The 22,998-nt window shown below is 39.6% G+C and overlaps 1 protein-coding gene across 1 annotated transcript in view; it reads right to left on the minus strand.

Moving 5' to 3' along the window:
- Positions 1-14,085, minus strand: part of LG5H8orf34 (linkage group 5 C8orf34 homolog) — a 381,926-nt gene extending 367,841 nt beyond the window's left edge. The window contains exon 1 of the mRNA XM_026786802.1: positions 13,577-14,085. Coding sequence (XP_026642603.1) covers positions 13,577-13,645 — 69 coding nt within the window. The 5' untranslated portion in view covers positions 13,646-14,085. The remainder of the gene's footprint in view (positions 1-13,576) is intronic.
- Positions 14,086-22,998: the final 8,913 nt, after the last annotated feature.

A 22,998-nucleotide genomic window follows, 5' to 3' on the forward strand; every position in this document is an offset into this window, starting at 1 on the left:
AAAAAAATCAATCAATCAAACAAAACAAATGTGCTATATAAAATGCTAATGACGTGTTGGTATGTTCCCAGACTGTGGAGAGAGAGAGAGAGAGAGAGAGAGAGAGAGAGAGAGAGAGAGAGAGAGAGAGAATTTGAAAGGAAAAAAGTCCAACTATCTTTATTTGCAGATGATAATACATAAGTGCCCTAAAAATTCCATCAGGAAACTTCCACATCCTATTCACACTTTTAGCTATTAACTTGATAAAAGATTAACTCATAAAAAATCAGCAGCCCTCCTATATACAAATGAAAAATGGACTATGAAAGAAATTAAGAAAACAACACCTTTCATAATAGCCTCAAATAATATAAACTATCTTGGAGTAACTCTAACCAAGCAAGTGAAAGACGTATATATTAAAAACGTCAAGTCATTGAAGAAGATATCAGAAGCTGAAAAGATCTCCCATGCTCAAGAATTGGCAGGATTAATATAGTAAAATATGGCCATCCTACCAAAAGAAATCTACAGATTCAACACAATCCTTCATCAAAATTCCAACACAATTCCTTATAGATCTTGAAAGAAAAATTCAGTTTCTTATGAAAACACACACACACATACAAAATGAGTATAGCTAAAACAATCCTGAATAATCGAAGATATTCTAGAGGTATTATTATCCCTAATTTCAATTTATACTATAGAACCGCATGGTATTGAAACAAAACAGACATGTTAGTCAGTTGAATCAAATTAAATCACATAAATTCACACACCTATGGACACGTGATGTTTGATAAAGAAATTAGAAATATACATTGGAATAAAATAGCATCTTCAACAAATTGTTGATTCCTTATTGCTTATCTTTAATGCTAAATTGTTCTGTTTACCACTAAGTACTCCAGAGTCGGATGTTGGGTTGAAAACCTGCTAGATCACAGAGGCCAAGAAGCAACCAACTAAACTTCCTTTTTAGCTGGAGACCCAGCAAGAGGGCATCTCTTCAGCTGTCCCAAACCAAAAAAGACCAAGTCCATCCCTACTTTCCCTGTGTGTTTCTCTATCCATCTCCCTGGCCCCTCTGAACTCTCTAGAGCTAATTCCTGTCAATTTGTTGCTGGCTCTGCCCCTTGATCCAAGGTCGATTTTAATAAGACAGTCTCAAGTCTTCATAGTATGAACAAATGGTGATGGTCCAGTTGAATGTCTGCATGTAAAAGAGTGCAAACAGATCCATATTTATCATCCTGCACAAAACTCAAGGCCTAGAGAATCAAAGCCTTCAACATAAAACCAGTTACACTGAACATGATAGAAGAGAAAGTGGAGAAGGTCCAGCTCAAGGCCCAGCTGTACCACTCTTGGGCATAAACCCAAAGGATACTTCATCCTACCACAGAAGCACTTGCTCAACCATATTCATTGTTGCTATATTTATAATAGTCAGAAATTAGAAACAACTTAGATGTCTCTCAACAGAAGAATGGGTAAAGAAAATGTGGTATATTTACACAATGAAATATTACTCAGCTATCAAAAAAATACATCATGAAATTTACAAGCTAATGGATGGATCTAGGAAACGTCATCTTAAGTGAGATATTCCTGACTCGGAAAGACAATTATAGTATGTATTCACTTATATGTAGATATTAGCTGTTAAGTCAATGATAAGCAAGCTAAAAGTCATAGAACCACAGAGGGTAGGTATAAGTAGTGGACTTGAGGGTAAGATCGATCTCATCTCATTAAGAAAAGGAAATAGAATAGATAGTTATGAATGGATGGAGGAGGGGCTAAAATAGAATGACCAAGGGGGGAGAAAGAAGAAGAGAGAGGGAATATGGAGAGAGATGGCTAACATTAAGGGACATTCAAGGGGTAGTATGGAAACCTAGTAAAGTGTAAACCTCCTAAAACATATACATACATGAAAGCAATCTAAAAGAAATTACCAAATAATGAAGGAGACAGTCTTAACTAGCCATCTCTTGTTAACAAATTAAGCTTACAGAGTAATATTGGGTTACATATAATTAAACTATTGGCCAAAAGAGTCCCATAGGAATCTCAAACACTTCAGACTATTGTCAAGAATATAGGTCACTCTCCATAAACTGACAGCAAGGCTCCATTGCTGAAGATACCTACACAACTCAATGAAAATGAAGACATTGATCTGGTGCCTACATAGAGTCTTCGCCCCTGAGTCCTACTGTCTTTGGTATGGGAAGGTATTCTGCAAGCTACCAGAAGAGAATGTAAACACCAAGCCAACCACAAATCCTTTGATCAACAGTGGTGCCCTGCCTGTAAGGTATGCTAGGGTAATGGTGGCACAAAGCTTGTGGGAGTAATTTACCAATACCTGATTTGACTTAAGGCCCTCTCCATGAGATGGAACCTATACACAACACTGCTTTGGTGACCAAGAACAAAAGATTAAATACCTCATGGTCCTGAGGTAAAAAATCACAAAATACAGGTTAAAAAAATCAATCAATCAAACAAAACAAATGTGCTATAAAATTACTCCTAATGACATGTTGTATGTTCCCAGACTGTAGTGTAGGAGGTTTTTCTATCTATGTGTTGCTTTCATTGGTTGGTTTTTTTGATAGGGCAGCACTTAGGTAGGTGGAGTAGACAGAATTGAATGCTGGGAAGAAGGGAGGCAGATAGCCGCCATGAAGTTGCCAGGTCGGATACACTTCTCAGTAAGCCACAACCTCGTGGTGATACACAGATTAACGGAAATGGGTTAAATCAGGATGTGAGAGTTGGCCAAGAAGAGGCTAGATTTAATGGGCCAGGCAGTAATTAAATTAATACAATTTTTTTTTGTTATTTCAGGGGTTAAGCTAGCCAGGCAGCCGGACTCAGCCTGCTCCTCCATACTACAAGACTGTGTCTTGCTCATCAAAGAAGTTTCCTCCTGCAGCAGATGGGAACAAATACAGAGACCAGACATTATGCTGAGAGATATACCTTGGAACACACAGCTTTAAATAGGATTTATCTATTAAATTCTGCTCCTCAGGGCTCAGGCAATGCCACAGAAGAGAAAATGAAAACAGAGTTAGAGCCAAAAGAGATGGAGGACACCAAGAGACATTTAAAGAACCTTTAAATCAATTTCATATGAACAAAGGTCATATGAACTCACAAAGACTGGGACAACATGCACAGGACATGAAGAGGTCTGTATTAGGTCCTCTGTATAAATATTATGTTTTTTATATTAGTTTGGTGTTTTTATGGTATTCCTGAGTGCGAATGATTGAGTTTCTGATTCTAGTGCCTTCTCGTGGGTTCTTTTCCTTCTGTTTATTTATCTTGTCCAAATCTGAAGTGATAGTTTTTGTTTTATCCTATAGCATTTTATGTTTTTAATATTTTATTATTATCCTTGAGAACACTCTGCTTTCTAATGACAGACAGAAAGAGCGTGAATACGAACGTGGGGTTGGGTATGGTGGGAAGGAACTGGTAGGAGCAGAGGAAATTCCCGAGAAGCCATAATCAGACTATATTATGTGAGAAAATAACCTATTTTCAATAAAAGGGAAAAGAGAAATATGCCATGATTACTAGGTCTAATACCCTTTCAAATAAAATTGGGTATACAGGAACTTGGGAGAAGGCAAGATAGATAAATGCTTATGGCAAAACCCTGGGGACCAAAGTTAATCTTGAAATGCAGAAAATTTAGGCAAGAGAGGTATCCTGCTGTCATCCCATTACTAGGGAGTCAGAGATCAGAAGTTCCAGGTAGAGAAGACTAGCTAAATTAAATGTAGTTAAGCTCTAGATTTTGCCAAGGATCTGCCTCAATAAATAAAGTGGGCGGTGATCAGGGAAGACACTAGCTATTAATTTTTGATCTACATATGCATCCATATGTGCCCACACATGTAAAAACACAGACACACATGCATACACTACACACCATACACATATTAGTAATTAGCTACACTGAGGAATATAAATGCAATATATGAATATTTTAGAACATTTAAATACTTTAGGGTACAAAGAAACACTCTGTGACCCAGTTAACTTAATCCAGAAAATTCCTCACAGGCATAGCCAGATGTTTGTCTCCGAGGTGATGGTAGATTCTGTCAAGTCGACAGTCAATATAACCCAGCAGAGAGTCTGTGGTCACATCTGTTTGTCCTTATACAGACACTGAAAAAACACACTCACAATTGGGGAGCTAAAACATGTACACAAAAGGGAAGACAAGGATTCCGTTACCAGCTTCTATCACTGTCAGCCTGTGGCTCTCCAACTTCATTTAAAGGTGTCTATACATACAAAAGGAAGTAAATTCTAAATATTTCTATGTGAAAACTTTTTCACATTTCACTTCAGTATATATCAGGGCACACTAGTATTCCAAGTCTCATTCATCTGTAATTACAGAGACTTTTAAATGGCAATAGTGAACTCTGCATGAGTATCAGTTTGATTCATTTTAATAGGTGTATTTTTTATTTCAAACCACGGTTTCAAACTGATCCAAATATTTTATTATTTATAAAGGCATTAGTTTAGTCACAAATTCTGACTATTTCAAATAATATACAATTCATATTCTTACAAATTTGTACATATGTGCCAAGATTTCTGCATAACACATTTCTACAAATGAAACCATTGGTTGAAGAGTTCTTTGACAAGCATATTGTAATTAGAATCTGACTGCTCCTTGGAAGCCCATGTTGAGAGGGCTTAATTTCAGCCTGTGTTGCTATTGACAGTGGTGGTACGATTAAGCTTGCTGTACAGCAAGTTAGGATGAAGCTAGGCCAAGAGGATGTGTTAGCGAGGAGGGGGATAAATAGGACTTTGGAGTCTTCTCTATTTTTCATCCCCTAGCTTCCATGAGGTGAGCAAGTCCTATTATGAAGGACTACCTCTTCACACACCCCAAGTAATATGGCCAACTGAAGGTGAACTTGAACCTCTAAAAACTGTGAGCAGAAATAAACCTTTCCTTTATTTTTTTGAGATTTCTTGGGCTTGCTTCAGCAAAAGGAAGCTTTGAACCATCACAATGAATTACGTTCATATGTATAATTACTCATATAATTTTAAGAGTTTTTGTTGATTCCTACTTTCATTGTTTAAATTAGCATATAAAAGCTTCATTATGGTATTTTAAGCATAATTGTCTGTTGTTGATTTTCCTTCCCACAAGCGTCTTCAGCTCCCTGACCCTCCTGCCTTACCCTTCCACCCCAATAGTTCCTTTCAACTTTGATGTCACGTGTCCTATGGTCCTTCCTTATTTCCTCATTTCCTTGACACCTTTTTTTTCTTTTAATATTCCTCTTTCTGGTTTCATGAGTCTCTCTCTCTCTCTCTCTCTCTCTCTCTCTCTCTCTCTCTCTCTCTTTCTCTCTCTCATTGATACACATGTATCTGCTTTGAAAGCTAACACCCACATGTGGAAAAGAATAAACAGCAAATACCCATAAGACTTGAAAGCCACTACAGAGTTCTGTGCACATATATGTTCATTGCTGCTCTATTCACAACAGCAAGGAAATGGAGTCACCCTAGATTGTTCATCAGCCGATGAATGGCCCATAAAAATGTGCTACGTATATACAATATGCTTTCATTCAGTCATAAGAAAATGAAACTTGGAAATTTGCAGGAAAATGGATAGATTTGAAACAGTTATTTTAAGTGAAGTAACTTAATTTCAGAAAAAGCACTTTTAGTTTGATATATTTAAGCAACTTTCTAGTACAAAAATTCCACCAATGTTAATAGAATAACTATATTTACACATCAAATTGAAATATGTATTTACATTTAAGAGAACACAATATCAAAATTATTGATTCTTTCAGCAATTTGCATCATGTCGTCTAAATACATTGCAGTATTGTGTAATATTTTTGTGACTAGCTGGAGGATCAGTAAGATTTGTTTTGCTGAGAAGTGTACAATTTTTTAATTCCTAAATTTAAGGACTTAATGATAATTTTGTTGTATATAACAAAGGCCTAAAAACGTTGTGTTTATCTTGTCAGTCTTTACATTTTGAACAGTTTAGCCAATTCTGTAATTTGCTTTAATTGTTCAATTATGGAACCCACAGCCTCTTAAGAAATGGTATGTGAGACAATGTTATGGTTAGAGCCTAAATGTGTTTCCCCAAACACAGGTGTTGAAGGCTTGCTCCCCAGGTGTTGGTGCTGTAGAGAAGCGGCAGACATTTTAGGTTCATGAGCCAAGATGAAGGAAGTTCACCTTCCGAGACATGTCCCTGGGGATGCGGTGATACTGAGTCACTGCCCTGCTCCTCGGCCTCTTTCATCCTTGTCAGCTTCCTTGAGTGGAACAGGTTCCCTCCCGGATCTGCCTCCCATCACAGGCCTGAGAGAAAACAGCCAAGTGGCCATGGCCGGACATCATGAGTCAGAATCAACCTTCCTCCTTTAAGATGGTGTTCTAAGTGATTTTGTCACAGTGCCTAAAACTCAACCATACATAGACTGGGGACTACTTTTTTAAAATTTTATTTTGAAGTAATTGTAGATGCATATGCAATTGCAATAAACTGTACAAGAAATCTCTTATTTCCATGTTCCCTAGTGGGAATATCATGTAAAATACAGAATAACACCAAGACCAGCATATTGACACTTGCTCAGTCCAAACACAGAGATCATTGACACCACCCTAAGAACCCCCCATGTTGCTAACTTAGAGCCCTACTTGCTTTGCTCATTCCTCTCTATAACTCTCAACCCCTGAAAATCAAAAGTCTGTTTCCTGTTTTTATGACTTTGCCACTATTAAATAAATAGACTCGCATATTAAATAAACTTTTAGCTTTCCCATTCATATAATTATTTGGGGGATTTGAGTGTATTATTGTGTACATCAAAAATCCATATTCTGTTTAATAATACTATATTCTATAGGTACACTTTTATCTATTTCTATTACAATGTTTCATAATTTTGGCTATGAGAACCTAAGCTATCATACTCAACGTAGTTGGATCTAGGTTTGGAGTGGAGAGCAAAAGAGAAAAGGGGTGCAGGCTGCAACAGAATACTTATGATGGTGAACTAGCAGGAAGAGGTGTGAGAGGGCGATGGGGTGAATACGGCCGAAGAATACATCAGAGTTAAGTGAAAATATCATCATGAAACATCACTTTGTACAATGAACACATACTAATAAACATGACATGTATTAAAGTTCTTTAATTTGTATTTTATGCATGTTTATATACATGTACCCCATGTGTGCCTGCTGTCTGTAGAGGCCAAAAGAGGACATTAGATCCTCTGGAATTGAAGCTACAGATGGTAGCTTCACTCTTTTTGCACTATGGTGTGGTGTAAGATACCCTGGGTGGACTCATCTTATACAAACCTGGGATCAATCATTCCTTCAGGAACACCTGGTTCTTTTTTATCTCTTGTTTATTTTTGTTTCATGTGCATTGATGTTTGGCCTGCATTTATATCTGTGTGAAGGTGTCAGATCCTCTAGAACTAGAGCTACAGACAGTTGTGAGCTGCCACGTGTGTTCTGGGAATTGAACCTAGGACGTCTGGAAGAGCAACCAGTTCTTTTAGCCACTTGAGTCTTCTCTCCAGCTCACCTTCTGGTAAGGAAGGCTATTTAGACACCACAATCTGGGTACCACCTGTGTTCATTGCTACTTGGGTATTGCATTTCCAATTTCTTTTTTTACTATTTTTATTTTTCCATTTAATTATTTACACTTCCTTCCCACTTCCCAAAGCCCTTCTGCTCCCGCATAACCCCTCCTCCCTCTCCCACCCTGCTTAAGAGAGGGCAGGGAACCCTGCCCTGTGAGAAGTCAGTTTCTCACAGTAAACAGAGTAAGGATAAAAATGTGGTACAAACGCCTTAGCATAAGTAAAATCTCCAAATGTACTGAAAGTCTTAGATTACACAGCACCTGCCGTTCCACTCTAACATTCAAGCTTTCTCCACTTCTAATCTCTGATTTATATCTTCATCTGGGAGGAAAAATGGCTTTCATGATTTTCAATAAATGCGATTCTTTTCTTAATACCTGTATCACCCACCCCCCCCTCGTATAAAAAAATCATCTGGTCCTGCCAAGTGATTGCTCCACTCAGCTCCTGAATCAGGTCCACATATCCTCAAGGTCACCTGCCCAATTTAGCTGTGCTCATTGCATGATTCTGCCTGACGGCTGCTTAATTTAAATAGTAAGGAAATAAAGAGGGCCATAGTATTTCCAAAATCCCATATTTCCATTGATTACAGACTGGGATTGGTATGTAAAATAAAATAAAAGGCTGTTTTAGAAAAATAATAAGAGCATTTCAAACACTGAGATATTACTTGCCTCTTCAAATATGTTGGTAATGTTTTTGAATGATTATTTTTTTATCTTCTTTTGCTGGGGCCAGGAGTGCTCAGGAATGACTACAGATCTTGTGTATAAAAGGCAAGTGCTTTCCCACTAGGCTACATCCCAGCACTACTTCATTATAGAGTAACTTTATTTCCTTATAAACTAATTGAAAAGAAGACACCACAAGGTAGAAATGAAAAATAAATGTACTAATAACCTAAAGCATATTAAATGAATTTAAAGATTATTTTAAGGTAAATCAATACAAATATATTAACTTTGGCTTTGGAAAATGTTATTCAAATGATCATCTTACCTGATGTATGGTTCTCTAACTGTTTCAGGATTATAAAGATTAATATAAATTTAGAAACAAAAAAAAACCTTTATCACTTCAAGAACTGAGAGGAAATCTCTGACAAGAGTTGCTCCAAACACATACTGGCTTATCATTAACTTGAAGACTTTCTAAGTATCATGCTGGTATTTTTATGACTTATCCCTTGGAAGCATTTTATTAAAAATTACATTTTTACATTAATCTTTCAGAATTATGTAGACATAGAGTTCACCTCTTGAGTTTAGCAAGGGGTGACTTTATCCTTCTTTAACCTTTATAACCATATGCTAATCACAGCCATCAGCATATGATATGGGATTCCCCTCTGCATGCTGTTAATACCATTGGTTAATAAAGAAACTGCTTTGAGCCTATAGCAGAACAGGGCAGAATCGAGTTAGGTGGGGCAAACTAAACTGAATGCTGGGAGAAAGAAGGAGGAGTCAGAGAGAAACCATGTAGCCCCACCAGAGACAGATGCCAAAACTTTATGCGGTAAGCCACAGCCTAGTGGCAATACGCAGATTAATGGAGATGGGTTAATTTAAGATATGAGTTATCTAGAAATATGCTTTAGCTATTGGCCAAATATATTGCAAATAATATAGTTCCTGTATGATTATTTTGGGGCTGAGCAACCGTGAACAAACAAGCAGGCTCTCACAAGAACCATGCATACTTCTCCACAGACAGGATAGCTTCCTAATAAGAGCAGGGTATGCTTTTCAGATTATAAAGGATATTTAAAAAGAAAAGTCATGAGCTTGGGAAGGATAGAAGCAGACTGAAGTTTGAGCTTCCGTAAGTGTAGGTACCAGAGATGAGCAAGCAATACTACAGTGTAATGTACAAAGATGGGTCTGGGGAAGCCCAAGATCTGGTGTGAGTCCAACTCGCCCTGTGTGCAGCAAATTAGTTCATATAGATTTAGGCCATATAAGTAATGGGACAGTGAACTATAAGCATGATGAGAAAGTGACTCCAGTCTACTTGGAGAAAGACCACATTCAAAGAAGTACACTGAGTTTGGCTGACTGCACAGTTAGCACACATAGACTTGAAATTTCTGTGAAAACACATGAGTACCCTTACTATTTTTTGAACTAGCTCAGGATGTCCTACTCTTTGGTGAAAGCAGAACCAATATGCTTGGCTACCTTGAATATCTTTCCAACCAGTAAATAATTACTGTATATTTAATAAAAGGGGGAACTAAAAGTGCATAGCTCTTTGTGTGAAAAATGAGGGATGTTGCTGTTCCACATCACATAATCTCTCAGGAGCTAATTGAAATGGTTTCTACTAAAGACAAAAGGGGCCAGTTTCATTCCCTAAGCAGGTAAATGTCAAGCAATTCAGGTGCAGAGTTTTTAAGTACTGATTTTTTAAAAGATATTAACATGCTGGCGTTGGGGTTCAATACAACTCTCTTCACACCACACATTTATGTATGTTACAAAACTACTTCACTTTTGTGGGACATGAAACATTTTATACCTTTCCAGTTAAATAAGAACTTAGATGTAAATTTTAAAGTGAGCAAAGTCCCAGTTCTATGGGATCACAGCTCTGTGAAACACTCTTTGCAAACCAAATGCCCAGGTGACACACTGGTTGCCTGCCTTTAAAAAGCCAGAGGGAAAACTGAAACTATTACATGCTACATAACTTTCAAAGTTTGAGGAATGCAAGTCATTTTATCTTGCATGGGCTCATAATCTTTTAAAATATCATCACTTGGGGTTCTTATGCAATGATTTTTAAAGCATGGTTTGCAATGCTTCAAACTGTTTTAGGTCATGTTTAAAGGCAGTTTAAATGTATATTCCTATATGACTTCAAATTAAAATTAGCTTCAATTTATTTTGGAGGTGGTGAATGCAACATTTTTTAATCATCACACATAACAAATTAGCAGTGATAAAGCCAATATTGAGAGATAAACTAAGTACAGAAATTGAATAAATAGATTTCAAAATTAAAAAAAAAATCAATCCTGGAATAATGAGGCATGCTTTTAATTCCAGCATTTGGGAGGTGGAGGCAGGTGGACCTCTGAGAGACCAACCTGGTCTACAAATGAAGTTCTAGCCAAGGCAGCCATGACTACATAGTCTTAAAAAAAATCCAGAAAATCCAGTCATTCTCACCCTTAGGAGGAGGTTATCTTTCCTATTTGATATTCTTTAAATAACTTTGATAAACTCCCTTTAAAGTGTTTCACTGTATATAGCGTTCTCCAAACATTCCTCACATACAAAGCCCACAATGGGACACACTGCCAGATACTGCGTGTTTTGACAACTGAGGAGCCCTGTGTCAGTCCTTGGGCCTCCAGACAACACTGTAGGTGATAAGTATGGGAATTGCCTATTTTGACTGGTGGTTTGTCAAAGAAAATTTTAAGTTTCCATTATTATTTCTCAAAATGTGGTCCAAGAGTTGTAGCGATCTATTGTACTACTCTTGATGGTCCACATCCCAGGGACTCTCCACTGAGGCTTCCAAGTCAGTTCTGAGAATCACTGAATCACAGGAGTTTGAGATCGTCAGCATTCATCTTGTAGATGGTATTTCTGTACTCTGGGTTTTTTGTTTGTTGCTGTTAGGTTTGGTCACTTGGGCGGGGGGTGCTGTGACAGGTATTTGTGACAGGTATTGCTCTCCACATTTGAATTTATTATGTAGCTCAGACTGACCGGGTAACTATGGTGATCATCTATCTGCAGCCCCACAAGTGCCAGTATGACCACTGTGGGCCACCATATCTGACTTCTACGCTGATTTCTAACTCGAGGAGAAACATCTGCTCTCAGAGCCAAGCTCTAGCACCATGACTGCCAGAGCATCTGCCCCACCCTGCCCTTAGCAGAGAACTTACCTTGCTTTTTTTCCTCCCTTCAGTGATGGAAAGTGCTCATTAATCCTTAAAAATTAGCTACTCATCACTTCGATCCAAGCTAATGGGGATTATGTAATGGACGTGCAGTACAAGAGAAGGCTTAGAATTTTGTTGGGTTTGGGTGAGGAGAGAGAAAGCTTTTGTGAAACAATTTCCTCTGTCACTTAAAACTCTTCCGTGGGGAATTAGCTGCTGAGCATTAAAGGGGAGGAGACAACTCTTAAATACCAACCTGAGCTTCTTTCCTAATTACGCAGAAGGTTAATTCCATTATCACTTGGGAAGAAGGATGGGAGTGTTGAAATAAGTGAGAGAGCTGTCTCTTAAAGAAATTCACTTATTTTTCCATGGCTAATGGAGCTTTAGATTCCAGGTTGCCAGTCGACAAATACAGTCTAAATGTATTTGTGTGATTATTTTGATGTAATTTATATACTATTCATCATTCTGCTTCTATCTTTCTGTGTTTTACCGATATGAGGCCATGTGTAACTTAGAAGCATTAAACTAAGCATAAAGGGTTCTAGAGGCTCACACGACTGGAGGGTACCGATTTAGCAGAAGCAAGATTTCCATTGCCAACATTTTGAAACCAACAGAATATTAATAGAGCCACAAGACTTTGTGGTCCTGTTAAAGGAGTTTTTGTAGAACAATGCTACAACATTTCTAGATATTACCACATTAACTTAAGGTCGGGCTGGAAAACTTTAGGATTTCGCAAAGCTTACATATTTGAAAGCTGTTCTCCCCAAGGAAAAAGACTTATTTGATCACACACACACACACACACACACACACACACACACACACACACACACACACACACACGAGTCCTTTCAAACTGGGCCATTAATTCACATCATTATTTCTCTCTCTTGTCTCTCCTCTCTCTCTCTCTCTCTCTCTCTCTCTCTCTCTCTCTTTCTGCATCTCTCTGCTGCCCTGGTCTGCAAGAAGCGCCTCCATCCTCAATACCAATAATAACCCCCTTTTCCCCTTTCTCCCCAACTCTTCGAGCTAAGAGATCTGCAGCTGTTTTTCAGGTGTGTGTGTGTTTGTGTTGGAGGTCAGTCGGTCCCTTCTCTGGCTCCCCTCTAGTGGGTGCTCATCTAGGATAGTGGACAGTGAGAGTAAGGAACCCTGGGCTTCCCTCCCTGATGAGCCTTGCCACCTGAATACCTGACCCCACCCCCAACCGCCAGCACTGAGCGAGCAGGGAGTACCCAGCTTTCTGCCCCTAGCTCGCAGTTTCCCTCTTGCTCCCGCTCTTTTTCCTCCCTTGTGTTTTTGTCACCAATTATTTAAAGGCGAAAAAAACAACTCAAGATAGTCTCCTTCTCAGAAAACAGGCATGCTTTCTCCAAACCCTTCCCTCCCGCCTCGTTTCCGCCTTTGAACACAGGTAGGGGCAGCTAGGCAAAGGGCTCTAGTTTCAAGCACAGATCAGTATCAGGTTCCCAGTGGGCCAGCTTCCCTCCGGTTCAACGTATTCTTTCTCCACTGGGCACTTCCTCCCCCTTTTCAGGCCCTATTCTGCCCATATTTATAAAAAATATATATATTTAACATGCAAGATAGTGTGAATTCCAGGTGTGTGTGTGTGTGTGTGTGTGTGTGTGTGTGTGTGTGTGCGTGTGTTAGTCTGATGATGTGCATATGAATTGCCTGTCTCACTCTGTGTGAGCCCTACCATGTTGGTAGTAGATGCAGGACAGTCGGACGGCTCCAATTGTCCTGCTATGCTAAGGGTGGACCCTCCGGAACTCACCTGTCTGCGTCCAGGTAACTGGCCAAGTGCCCTCTGGGCCGCGTTCCACAACAGCTAACCAGGCAGTGCTCCCTCTCCCGCGCATTTGCTCTGCACCCCACCTCCAGTTAGGGGGATTCTGATTTTATTTCTGCACCCCAACCCCCCAAGACAGCGGGATCGTTGCCCACCAGGGCTCCTTACCTCAAACAGAGGACCGATCTTGTTTTTCTCCAGGTAAGCCTGGATTCGGGTTTGTTGACGAGACGCCATGGAAAAATAGATGGGTCAGCTGAGAGAAGACAGTGCCCCTTGGCTGGCGACAGCCCCTCTTTTGCCCCCCAATGGACTCGGGACAGGAGCTCTGGAGCCTGGGCTCCCTGGCACAGCGGTGGGCAACAACCGGGTAAGCGGTGAGCGGCGAGCCCCGAAGGGAACAGGGAGCAGAAAGCAGGGAACCCCAGCGAGGCTCTGCCAACTCAAGCAACTCCGAAGCGAGGAAAGAACTCCATAGTGTCCTGCAGCTCGCGCCCACCGGCTCAGCTTTCCGCAACGCGGCCGCCGCGGGGAAATCGCGGGCAGAGGCTCGTTTGTCCTCTGGGCGGCAGCAGCAGGAGCCGGTGGCGGTGGCCAGAGGCGAGTGTCTGTGCAGCGCCTCCGGTAGCCCAGCTTGGGGACAGCGGCGGCCGCAGGGGTGGCAGCGCGCGGAACCGCCCAAAGCGCGCCACGGTGTGCGCCCAGCTCCAGGCTGCCAGGAGCCAGTACCCAGGCTGCTCCCCGAGGCGGTGCTCGCTCCCTAGCGACAGCGCCGCTCAAAAAGCCAATGGTAAAGGTGCTTCTTTCAAAGTGCACATAAATCTGGTGCTTGTTGGCTACTCCTTGGCAGCTACAACTGCAGTTCCAAAGAGGATGGTCCTCACCACCCAGGATGATCCTCTCCTGGGCGCCTGCTCTGCTTTCACTAGCTGAGAAAGAGAGAAAGCCAGAAATTAAAGCTAGTGGGTGCGTTTTGAAGCGAAAACAAAGTTGCTTGTCTTTAAGAGAATAATAATAAAGAAGATGAAAAAGGTATTTGATCTGGCCTGGAGCAAGTCAACTGTCTGAGAACTGATTGAAAATTCCCGAAGTGCATACACCCAAAGACTGGAAGCAACCCCTGGCCATTTGGAAGGGAGATGAAACAAAGCGAGCCAGCTCTGGGCTTCCAAGTTTGCTTCTCTGCCCACGCCTTCAATTCTGCCTCTAGCTAGGGCTCAGGCGCTCTGAGTGAGCTCCCTCCCAGCATTGCTTCCTCTAGATACCTCCTGAGCACCTCACTTTTACCTAATCCCTTCTTATTATGCAGGGCTGTTCAAAAGGAAGATATACAGCTATCACTGGGCTTTCTGTAGAGCTCTTCGCAATTTTTAAAAATACAATATAAAACACGGAAGCTTCAAAGACAATTTCCCTGGTTCCAAACCATTATGTATTGCTAGATCAAAACATTTATACTAAAACTGCTCATTGTCTCTACAATAATAGGCAATGGTTTCCTTAAAGCTGATTATTACAGTATAGATTTCTTCTCCCCCTCCCCCCCCCCGCTGTGTTCCCAATTTCTATTACTGATGTCTTTACTGGTGTCCAAGCCTCTCTCTATTTTAAAATATCCTGGCAACATGCAATGATTAAGATGAGAATGGATCATTTCCAGAAGTATTATAACAATTACCTTGAATAATTCACATACTAGAAATCTACCAGAGGCGTTAGAGTATTAGTTGCCACTGATAACTTGAAACACACTTGATTTGGTGTGGAAAGATGTCCAAGCTGTTACCTTTGCAATCAACCTGGGATGACCTGCCAGGGGCCAGCAGGAACAAACAGCAGTGATGTGTTAAGGGATGTCATATATGTTCTGTTACAGTACACAATTATACTTACTTATTTACTTTTTAGTATGCTAAGGATATATTGAATATATGATGTGAATATCAATATTTCTATGATATATGTTGTGGAGTTGGAAGAAAGGCCTGTGAGATACCTAAAGTTCCAAGTTTTTTTCATTGTTTTTATTGAGCTATATATTTTCCTCTGCTTCCCTCTCTTCCTCTCTCTTCCCCTTCTACCCTCTCCGATGGTCCCCATGCTCCTAATTTACTCAGGAGATCTTGTCTTTTTCTACCTCCCATGTAGTTTAGATCCATGTATGTCTTTCTTAGGGTCCTCATTTTGTCTAGGTTCTCAGGGATTGTGAATTGTAGGCTGGTTTTCCTTGTTTTATGTCTAAAACCCACTTATGAGTGAGTACATATGATGTTTATCTTTCTGGGTACAGCCTCTTTGGATATCAGTATGACAATTTGTCAGAAATTAGGAAACAACCTTTCTCAATACCCAGCAATACCACTTTTGGGTACGTAACCAAATGATGCTCAATCATACCACAAGGACATAACACTCAACTACATTCGTAGTAGCATTGTTTGTCATAGACAAAACCTGGAAACAACTCAAATACCCCTTGACTGAAGAATGGATAAGGAAAATGTGGTACATTTACACAATGGAGTACTACACAGCAGAAAATAAAAATAATGATATCTTGAAATTTGCAGGCAAAAGGATGGATCTAGAAAACATATTGAGTGAGATAACCCAGACCAAGTCTTTTAAATTCTACATTGTTCTTCAAGATCAGGACTGTTTTCTCTAAAGTCCACCTACTTTGTCTAAGAGAGATGATGAATATCTTTCTTAAAAATCAAATAATTAATATAATGAATAAGTCTTCATCAAGCCCAGAAGAAATACATCAAGAGTCATCTACATCAAGAACTACCTCAAGGAAAAGACAAAGTTTGCGCTGGCTAAAGCTTATACATTAAAGAAGATACATGCTGATACTCTAAGCGTGCGGATAATAATAACCAGTGTTCAGCCCACCAAAGTCTTAAATGTCTTGCTCAGGAGTAACATATTTTGTGAGTGATGGGGATTGACTATTTGGGTTCCCCATTCCAGGGTAAATTATGGCAGCTAGGGTGAAGCCGAGGGTTTGGGATGAAGAGATGAGATTTTATCAAGACATGCATGAGAGCCAATCTGTTGATTACTGTATGTGAAATGAGATAGGAGAGGGAAATAAATAATGACACTGGTTTCTGGAATAAAGTTGGGAGATAATAGTTTCTTGTCCAAGCCACCTATTGTAAAATTGATTGGTCTGTGTTTTAATTCAGACCTTCTGGTTCTCAAGTGGAGTCTATTTTCATCCCATACTCTGTAGTGTAGAAATTAATCAATAATTGAGCTTATCAATATTAGCATGCCCTGTGGCGAGGGCTCCATCTAAGGATGTGGCACTCCATAAGAATAATGAATGAGATAAATTTTAGGAGATCGGTTCCGTTCATCTGGGGAGTGTTAGACAAAACGTTGCCTCTGACTCATGGTCCCTACAGTCTGCTTTGTCTCATTTACTTCTTTGCATACATATTCTGTCCTCTAAAATTGCGAACTATTAAAATCACAAACTGTGTTTTAATAATTTTAATCATCTTCTTATACTTACAAAATGCAATATGTTTTCAAAAAAGTAAGTTCTTTTTAAGCTTATCTTTAGAACCCTGTGACTCTACATCTTAATAACTTTAATCATTAATTCTTTTTATGGTTGATCAGGTAGCTGGAGAAACGGCCCAGCTGTTAGGAGACCTTGCTGCTCTTCCACAAAAGTGTTTGATTCCTAGCACCAGTGCCAGAGTGTTGACAAATACTTGTAACTCTAGCTCCAGAGTTATCTAGTCCTCCTGACAGACACACATAAATACAATTTTCAAAACTAAAAATAAATCTTTTTAAAAGATTGATTGAAATGTAATGCTGGTCTTGGATGGAATTGAACAAGCTTTTTCTGTCCCCATTAATTTGGTATCTCAGGGGTCCTTTCTCTGTTTTTGGCTTGTGTACAGCACAGAAGACCGTTTTTCGTGAGGCTGGATTGACCTCATTGTGCTCTAGGAGTGCCTGTCAGCATAATTTACAAGCATACAGAGTTCAATTTATAGAATGTGCTAAAGCCCTTGTCTAACTCCATTTGTAAGACACCTTGCACAGCTCCTTAAACAAATGATTTTCAGTGAGAGACAGGGAACAGTGGTGAAGTCCAATTGACCCAGCTTGGAGCATGAGCAATGTGACCTCTTGAAACTGACTCAGTACAGAGGCCAGAAAACAGAGACATTCTCTTAGGTTTCTTGAACTGAGACTCTTGAGCCCTGAAATATGGTCTGCCCTTTCCTTGATGATTTTTATCTTCTTACTTTGCAATAAACAGAGACAAGTACCTTCCCAAAGAACACAGTACCTGTGAGCATTCTGGCCATTCAAGGGGAGTGAACATAAAGAGCTTGCTCCGTTTCTGCCTGACCAGGTACAAACGCCATATATATCAAGCACTGAACACAGTCACCACATTTTCTCCACTGAACCAATACATTTAATCCTGGAGATAATGCCAAGAAATAGGTGTTTTCACTTTCCTCATCTTTTCCGGATGAAGAAATGGAGACACTCAGCAAACAAATAGCTTATCCCAGGTAAAAACTAGCAAGTAGAACAGAATGTGAGCTGACCCTTTATGGTATTTGAAACACTGAAATCCTGGCTACCGACATTCCAAGGACTTCATTTCCCCTTGCTTTGGAGTTGGCCACACCAACAGCTGTTTTGATAATGAATTTCAACTCCGCAGTGTGCAGATATGAGAATGGATATGGCTTGGATGGCAGAGACAAGGATAATTCTTAAATCGTCCTAAATGAACACATGGTCTTTTATGATTTTCAAAAACAGCTCATCAATCACAATCAAACTAACTGCTCTTAGCAGCTAGTAACACAGACCCTATGAAATTCAAAATGGCCATGCTTTTGTGGTCTGACAATCCCTGGTTTCCACTCTTATCCAGTAGAATTCCATCTTGTTCATTTTCACACTAAAATGTTAGGTTTTAATATTGATTTTTAATATGAGAGATGTTTATAAGCAATCTCCATCTCAAACTCCTTAATTTATGGCAGTAACTTTATACCAGGCATATTCGCTAAGTCAGTCATGATCCACTTGAAGAATGTCTGCAGATATCAGACAGTACATATATTTCTTATTTTGTCAGAAAACTCTCAAATGTTATGGGATTTTGCTTATATTTTGGCAATGACATTGTCTTTAGTTTTCATTCTTGGTTAGGAAATGGAAAGTGATAGCAACGATACATGATACTGAATATGCTAAAAGGAAGGAGAAGAGAAAGAATGTCTAAACAAACAAAGATGATGTGCCAAGGCCTCACTCAGGCGATGAAATTCCACTCAGTGCGCACCCTGGCGAACCAGGCTCTCTGCCTAGGACAGCACACACCTTTGCTCCAGTCTACCTATCAAGGAACAAGCAACATGAATCCCATTTCTCAAATACACATCTCCATGAATGCCAGCTCATTTTCAGCTGTAATAATGTGAACCATAACAACACCAGCACAAAAGGTTAAAGGGACATTTTAGGTGAATTAATGAACTTCCAGGGGCCGGAACAAATTTAAACTTTAAATATAAAATGGTACAATGACTTTGCACTCTGCAAAAAAAAAAAAGATATGAATTCTATAGTAGCCAAAACAATCAACAAATTCTCCCCTTCTGAAACAGATAGTGTCCCATATCTCAGCACGCACCCTCAGACAGTTTTGTTCCTAGGAGGCAGAAGATTTTGAGTAACCTAAGAAAAAGCTGAGATTCCACAAATATGAGACAATCACACTGCTGTATATGCCGTCTACAAAAACTGAATGAAGGGGACCCAGGAGCAGCAACTATTGCTGCTTGGAAAAACTGAAAATCAAAAAATCTGATTCATGAGTGTGCAGAAAGATGAAAAATAAATCAATTAGAGAAACAATGAGTGTAAAAACACTGATGGAGACTGGAAAGATGGCTTAGCAATTAAGAGCACGTGTTGGTCTTGCAGAGAACACAATTCAATTCCCAGAACCCATACAGTGGTTCACAATCACCCATAAAGCCTTTTACAGGGCATCTGCTGTCCTCTTCTGACCTCTGAGGGCACCAACCACACATGTGATGGCATAAATACATTCAGAAAAAAACACTCATACTTAAAAGAAAATAAATAAATTTTAAAAATTCTTAACAAAAAATGTTGGTAATTCATAAGGTAAGGTCTTAAGCATAGACAGAAATCAGGTTCTGAGGTTTTTGTGTTAAAGATATGATGAAATCATGGACAATAAAGCCCAGTTGGTGTGCTTTAATGAAGCATTCTTCTAGATACGTATAAAAAGTGCTATGGTTTGAATATGGTTTGCCTTGTTTGATATGTGATTGCCATTATAGCATGGATAGGAGTGTGGCATCATGGGAAGTGTTTGGGTATGGTGGTGGTGTTGACTGAGGTTTCTGTTCCGCCCTGTCCCACCATTGTTCAATCCCAAAGAACTACACAGAGGTCTACATTAATTATAAAACTGATTGGCCTATTAGCTCAGGCTTCTTATTAACTCTATTAGCTCAGGCTTCTTATTAACTCTTTCTTACATCTTATATTAGCCCATTATTTTTGTTTGTGTTAGCCACGTGGCTGGGTGCCTTTTTCAGCAAGACAGTCATATTTTGCTTCCTCTGTGTCTGGCTTCCTCTGTGTCAGACTGAATCTTTCCTCTTTCCAGGATTCTCCTTGCCCCATCTCTACTTCCTACCTGGCTACAGACCAATCAGCATTTTATTAAACAAGTACAAGAAACAAACCTTTACAGGGTACAACCAATGTCCCAGAGCAGCATCGTGGGGCCCTTGTGAGTGCAGTAAAGCCTTTCTCCCCTAGTGGAGTCCTTGGTCTTACAGGTGTATGAGGAGTAGTGACAGTTATCCAGGCTTCCTTTTACATCCTTTGTACTTGACACACACACTTACCCTGTAGAACCATGAACCTAATTAAATTTCTTGTAAGTTACTTCTTGGATACTGTTATAGCAGCAGGAAATACACAGACAGCAAATTCTGATGAGCAAACGGCATTGATTTTACTTTTCTGTACCTCTCCATATCAGTTCTCTCTCTCTCTCTCTCTCTCTCTCTCTCTCTCTCTCTCTCTCTCTCTCTCTCTCTTTAAATAGCCTGTGTATATATGTGCTTTATTTGTGTATGAGATGAGTGGTGATACTCATATCGAGGCTGCATGCAACCTTAGATTCCAGTACTCACCATGCATCTTCTTTAAGACTGGCTCTCTTACTGTCCAGTGTAGAAGCCAAGATAACTGCCTGCAAACTGCTAAGGATTCTCCTTGCTTTGCCCCCAATTCTTCCATAGGAATGCTAGGGTTATAGGTGTGCTACTACATACAACTTTATGTAGATTCTGGTGATCTGAGTCCAAGTCCTCAGACTTGTGGATCCAACATTTTATATTACCAAACCATTTCCCCTGGCACTCTGTTCTTTGATTGTTTTGCAGACTGGGACTAAAACATCTGTGCCCAGTACAGGTAATGCTGATTGACTGGAACCAATGATAAGTGTTTTCTTTTGCATCCATTTTCTAAAATAGATTCTAAGATATTTCTTTCTATAAATGATAAATCTTGAGAGTGCATGTTCCTGGATGTATTTTCTAATCAAATCTTTTCCAGTGAAGCCAAGGTTTCCTCCATCTTGTGATATGTGTCTGTTACTTTCAACACACAAGGAATCATTAGACACATTTTACTAAATTATTATCAAGGCAAAAATACAAAAATATTGTTCTCATTTTATTTCATAATCTTTAATGAAATGACACTGTATTTTAAAACTTTCATTAGTGTATTTTTGTGTGTATATGTGCGTGTGTGTGTGTGTGAGAGAGAGAGAGAGAGAGAGAGAGAGAGAGAGAGAGAGAGAGAACATGTATGTGTGTTTGTGTGTTTCTTTTGTGTGTGTGTGATTGTGTAGAGCATGTGTAGAGGTCAGAGGACAACTTGTGAGAATCAGTTTTCTCCATCCACTCTGTATGTCCCTCTGGAGATTAAACTCAAGTCATCAATCTTGGAGGAAAGCACCTTTACCTACTGAGCCATTTGGCCAGCCCATAAAATGTGTTTTAAACAAAGCAAAGACCGAAAGGCTTTTAGAATTGTAACAAGGAACAATAGTGAACCATCCACATTTCATTGCATTATTTTCAAAAGTATCAATTAGGCAAAAATAAAGTCTGGCAAGAGCAGAATCACATCTGTTGTGAAGTGGAAGGCACAAAGCTGAGTTGTTTGGAATGATGTCTATACTGTGGGCAGAGTCTAAAGCCTCACCCGAATTGCACCACTAGATACACCCCAACTTCAAGGCTGCATCTTTTTAAAGTGTGCTCTCTCTGCTGCCCAGAATAAATGGCTATCTCTATTGTTTGCAGTGTCTGTTAATTCCTTTATAGTTTAGTGCCTTCTGAGGACTTTAAGTTTCTCAGAATATAATATTTTACAAAATCAGCTAAACCAGCTTTGGTGTCAAACCTGAAATTGAAGCATAGGTTCAGAAACTGTGTGACTCCCTATCACCCATCATTATCACTCTCCATTTAGTGCAGAGTAGGAGGCAAAAGCCAGGTAATAATAACACACCATGCTAATCCTGGTGGAAAAACAAAATTCAAATCAGATTTGTTTGGTGCTAAATGTCTGTGTCCTTTCATTTTAATGCACATGGCTGATTTTGATTGCTACTGTTTTCAGTACTGCTAAAAAAAATGTTCATGGCTCGTGATAAAACACCTGATAGACTTTATTAAAGATCATTATAATAGACGTGGGGATGGTGTGCAGTGGGCTTTGCAGTAGAGGTCGCAGATTGTTCAGTTTTGAACATCAGTGGAAAAGTGGGGATTCACAGCAAAAGAGTAGGGTGAAAAAAAATCAGTGAATAAAAAGGAGAAAACATGATTTGGGGAGATTGTGACTGAATCAATAACTGTTAGTCTTACTTTAACAGAGGACGTGGACAGAATGATCCAAAAGATGAAGTCGGGAAGGACTTGAAGGATCTGACTGAAGACAGATAGATCAAGGAGATTGCTACAAATATTGACTTACTCCTCTATTAAATCTCAATTATGCTTGTATTAACTTTACTTGCAAAGTCATTTTATCTAGAATAATATTCAATAATGCCACTTACTGAGACAAATCATCTGCTTGATAAACACAAAGAGGCATGTGGTTGCACACTATTGTAGATTTTTGATGATTTCTCACTATTTTTTAGAGAAATGATGCAATACTAGAATATACATAAATTATGGAGTATGGCATATGTTGTTCTAGCATTTTCAAAGCTTTCCTCATTGCAGGCAGACTGCCCCTCCCATGGCTGGTATGCTTTTAAAGATAGAACAGGACTGTGGGAATTCCATGAAGAATGGCCATCAGAGCCACCTCCTCTTGGCCCACGGGCCCTAAGAGATAATATTTCCCTGCTTTCACCTTCCCAGGCAAAGTGATGAGCAGCTGAAGGTCATCCACATAGATGAGAGATAACTGAAATGATTCTAAGTAGTCAATCCTAAACTAGTTACCTTATCCTTGCC

This window comes from Microtus ochrogaster, linkage group LG5 (assembly GCF_000317375.1).
Source record: "Microtus ochrogaster isolate Prairie Vole_2 linkage group LG5, MicOch1.0, whole genome shotgun sequence".
Classification (NCBI taxonomy): Eukaryota; Metazoa; Chordata; class Mammalia; order Rodentia; family Cricetidae; genus Microtus; species Microtus ochrogaster.